This window comes from Cantharellus anzutake, assembly GCF_015039405.1.
Source record: "Cantharellus anzutake strain C23 chromosome Unknown EI90scaffold_95, whole genome shotgun sequence".
Lineage (NCBI taxonomy): Eukaryota > Fungi > Basidiomycota > Agaricomycetes > Cantharellales > Hydnaceae > Cantharellus > Cantharellus anzutake.
The window spans coordinates 178,493-182,054 of NW_024067045.1; the positions used below are offsets into that span (position 1 = coordinate 178,493).

Genomic DNA, 3,562 nt, shown 5'->3' on the forward strand with positions numbered 1-3,562 from the left:
TACGGAGGCGGGGTTGAAAGTCCGAGGAATATTGGCAATGGTGTTTACATAGTATGAGGTCACCAATGCAATGGACTAAGACTGAGGTGGAGTCAAAGTCCGAGGTAGGGACTATGACGGAGGCTCGGAGCAAAGGTACGAGCGGTGCCCGAGTACGAAGTACGGGACAGCGGTGGAAGGTCGTAACTTGGTGGGAGGTCGGTGGAAGAGTACCAGAGGGGAGAGAGAGGAGAAAGGGAAGAGGGAAGGAGTGGCAGAAAGGAGAGTTGTCAGGTCCGAAGGTGAGTATCGGAGCGGACGGGAGAAGCGTAGGAGGATGGAAGGGTGGAGGTGTTGTGAGGGAGGAGCGGAGGAGTAGTAGGAGGGTGGCGAGAGGGGTGGTGTTCGGTCCAAGGTGAGTATCAGAGCAGACGGAGATAGGGGAGGAGAGGGAAGGAGGAGTGGAGGTGGCATGGGAGGTACGAGGAGGTGTGTTGCCAGGACCGAAGGTGAGTATCAGAACGGACAGCGGTAAGGTAGGACTCTGGTATGCACGGATATGACAGGGATGGCGAATTTTCTTCATGCATCACACTCCTCCCCTCAGCAGCAAAGAAGCCATTTCCCCAAGCTGAGGAGTCATTTAGTGGAAAGAAGGCCATTGGACTCATGTTGCATGCATCAGGAGAGTGTCTCAGGTACTTCCAATCACATCACATGGATGGAAATCCAGTCACTTGCTCAGACTTGCAGAGGACCATGGAGAGGAGGGTTGCACCATGTTCTGCTTGCTTCCCCAAGCTCCATCTGAATGAGGATGAGGATGAGGATGGGGACTTGGAATTGTGGGCAGAGCCTTGGGGTAAGTTTGCATATCCTTCATATGGCTATCTCACTTAAAACTTGCAGATTCCGATGAGGAGGAACGTACAGAAGGACGCTCCTCTGCTCCACACTCTCCTATCCCTAATTTCAATTCAGTCAATCCAGTTTCCCCACCACTCACACATGTTTCACTCCAGCACACATCAACATCCATGGATATCAACTCTAAACTGCAGCAGAAGAGAGCACTTGAGATCAAGAAAATACCTCAAAAATTGGAGAAAATCCTTCCTCAGTTGAAGGATCTCTGTCTGTGCTGCCTTGTAATGGGGACAAGGGATGGAAGCCATCACACACATCAGTGTAAACACTGGGTGAAACACAAACAGGGTGGGACTGAGGCATTTGCTTTTAAAAAGGCACATTTTTGTAACCAGGGTGATACTGGATACTGCTACACATGTCTTCTGAACCCAGATGCACCCCTACATGGTGTCAAGGTTCCTGGTCAGCCATGTTTATATGCAGGGATTGTTTTTGAGATTGTTTGGCTCACTGTTAGTGACACAGAGATGATGAACAGCATAGCAGATTATTTGAAGGACAGCAGGCTTAAGGAGGAGAAGTATTATGCCCCATGGCTGAAGAAGGGGTATGATGGAATGGACAAGAAGTGGAGAAATTGTGCTACTCAGCTAGTCCTATGGTTCCATGATACATATCTCAAATAATGTAGTATTTACATGACATAGGTGTACACTCCAAAAATACTGGACTTACTCCCAATCATTAATGTACAGTTCCACAGTCTTCCATATTTATTATACAGACCCTATGTTTTCATCAGAATATCTTGGCCCTGAGCAAGTGCCTGAGATGTAATGTTATAGGAACAGAGTCTCCCACAACCATGTTGACCAAAGATACAGATCCACCAGGAAGGCTGTCCATACACTTCCCAGTCAAGTTGTTGTGTGGAGCTTGAGCTTCTGGGTCATCTGTGTCAGAGACATACTGGAGGTGGAGCAGAGTTCCAGGGGTGTTGAAGGGACTCGGCTTCAGCAACTTGGAACAGAGCACTGCACCTGTTATGTTACTCATGTCCCCAATTTGGGCAGGGGGGCTGGTGATGAAGGAACTGAGGCTACCAGGAGAGGGGGCCTGAAGGCCACCCCCTTACTACTTATGTAATGATGAAGGCATTAGCAAGGTTCAATCGCTCATCATGCAATTCTACTGGGTTTTTTACCAAAGCACCTTGTGCACATCTGTTGCTCAAGACTAATGGGACTGTAAGGAATGGATGGTAGAGCAGTGGTTACTTGTTTATTTCATATCCATCCACTTCCATCACCTCTGGCCATCCTGGACTGCCCCTGCTCCTTCATCTCCAACCTTGGAGCCACTGAATCCTGCAATCTTCTCCAACTTCCCCAATGGTCACCACCCACCCATTTCAATATATTACCTACACCTCCCTAAGTATGGAACCCTGAAGGACTCCAGACAGCTCTGATGTCTGCAAGCACACCCCCACCTCCACTGGGTCATTTAGTTGCCTACCCTGCAAGTCCACCTTCAGACTGATCCCTCCATTCCACTTCTGGGTTATAACCCATTAACCCTGTAACCCAAGTCATCAGTAGTACTCAGTCAGCTAACCCTTGACCCTGTTAGGTCAGCTCCATCCAGCCCCTGCCATTTATGGGCCCACCATCTAGACTCCCTCTGTATCTATAAATACATAACTTGTAGTTACCATACACCTTAGTGAACAAATCAACTAGAGTTAATCCCCCTCTTCTAGAAGTCCCCTCAGTCCGTAAATTAGGGCACCAATGTGATACTGGGCACAGCGCTCCTGGTAGAGTCACTGAGGCTGTAGCCCTCTGAACAAAGAGAGGTTTTCATTTGTCCTGAATCCAGTCTCTGACACAGACTGTACCTTCAACATTTACATGTGACACCACCTCGGAAAGAGAGGGCTAACATCTAGAGATCAAAACTGTCATATCCCAGATCTTCTGCCTCCTTCCATCCTATCATTACATGACTCCTATGACCTCCACCAGTCCTCCCAATCTCTCTGCTGCCTCCGGTCAATGCCAATGACCCTAGGTGTCAAAAACCCTGAACAAGGGTAAAGTGCATGAGTCTGAATGCAGGCGGGGTTCAACTAGGGGATCCGAGAGTTCCAGTAGTGGACCAAAGCTTCTCCAGGAAGCCCAGGTCTGCTGGGTGGTACAAGAGGCTCTAAGAAGGACGTGGCCTCAGCAACTTGGAGGGAGCGCTGTGCCTCCATTATGTCTCAGTTAGTCCTTTTATTTCATGTGTCTGAGGTATCTTGTAGGAAGGGGTTGGGATTCACTCATAGAGGGACTTGGGGTAACTTTTAGTTGAGATTAGAACTGAGGTACAAAGGGTTCTAATCTACAGGTATATATAGGGAAGAGAAGGACTTTAGTCAAAGTCTGTTAGATCAGGCGGATTCGGATGACTCCGGAATGGAATCGGAGACTTAGCGTGGAAGGACCTTGGCCTCAGCAACTCATGTGGAGCGCTGTGCCATTGCTGGTTGTCCTAGGGGTCCCTAATTTCGGATCTAGCAAAGGAAAGTCTCTTGGGGGGAAATCAAGTCGATTTCGGACTGAGGTTACAAGTTACTATGTACATTGTATATAAGGAGGGGTCCAGAATATGGTGTTTCCCAAAGGAGGAGTGAAGGGCCAAGGCCCAAGGAGGAAGGAAGGAGGATGGG

General features: G+C 48.6%; 1 protein-coding gene across 1 annotated transcript; it reads left to right on the forward strand.

Annotated features, from left to right (window-relative positions):
* Positions 1–696: 696 nt before the first annotated feature.
* On the forward strand, positions 697–1,535 carry EI90DRAFT_3020925 (uncharacterized protein; the record flags this gene model as incomplete). Its single annotated transcript, XM_039057578.1, has 2 exons — positions 697–841; positions 889–1,535. The coding sequence occupies 2 exons, from the start codon at positions 697–699 to the stop codon at positions 1,533–1,535; spliced, it is 792 nt and encodes a 263-aa protein (XP_038909872.1).
* Between the last annotated feature and the right edge of the window lie 2,027 nt (positions 1,536–3,562).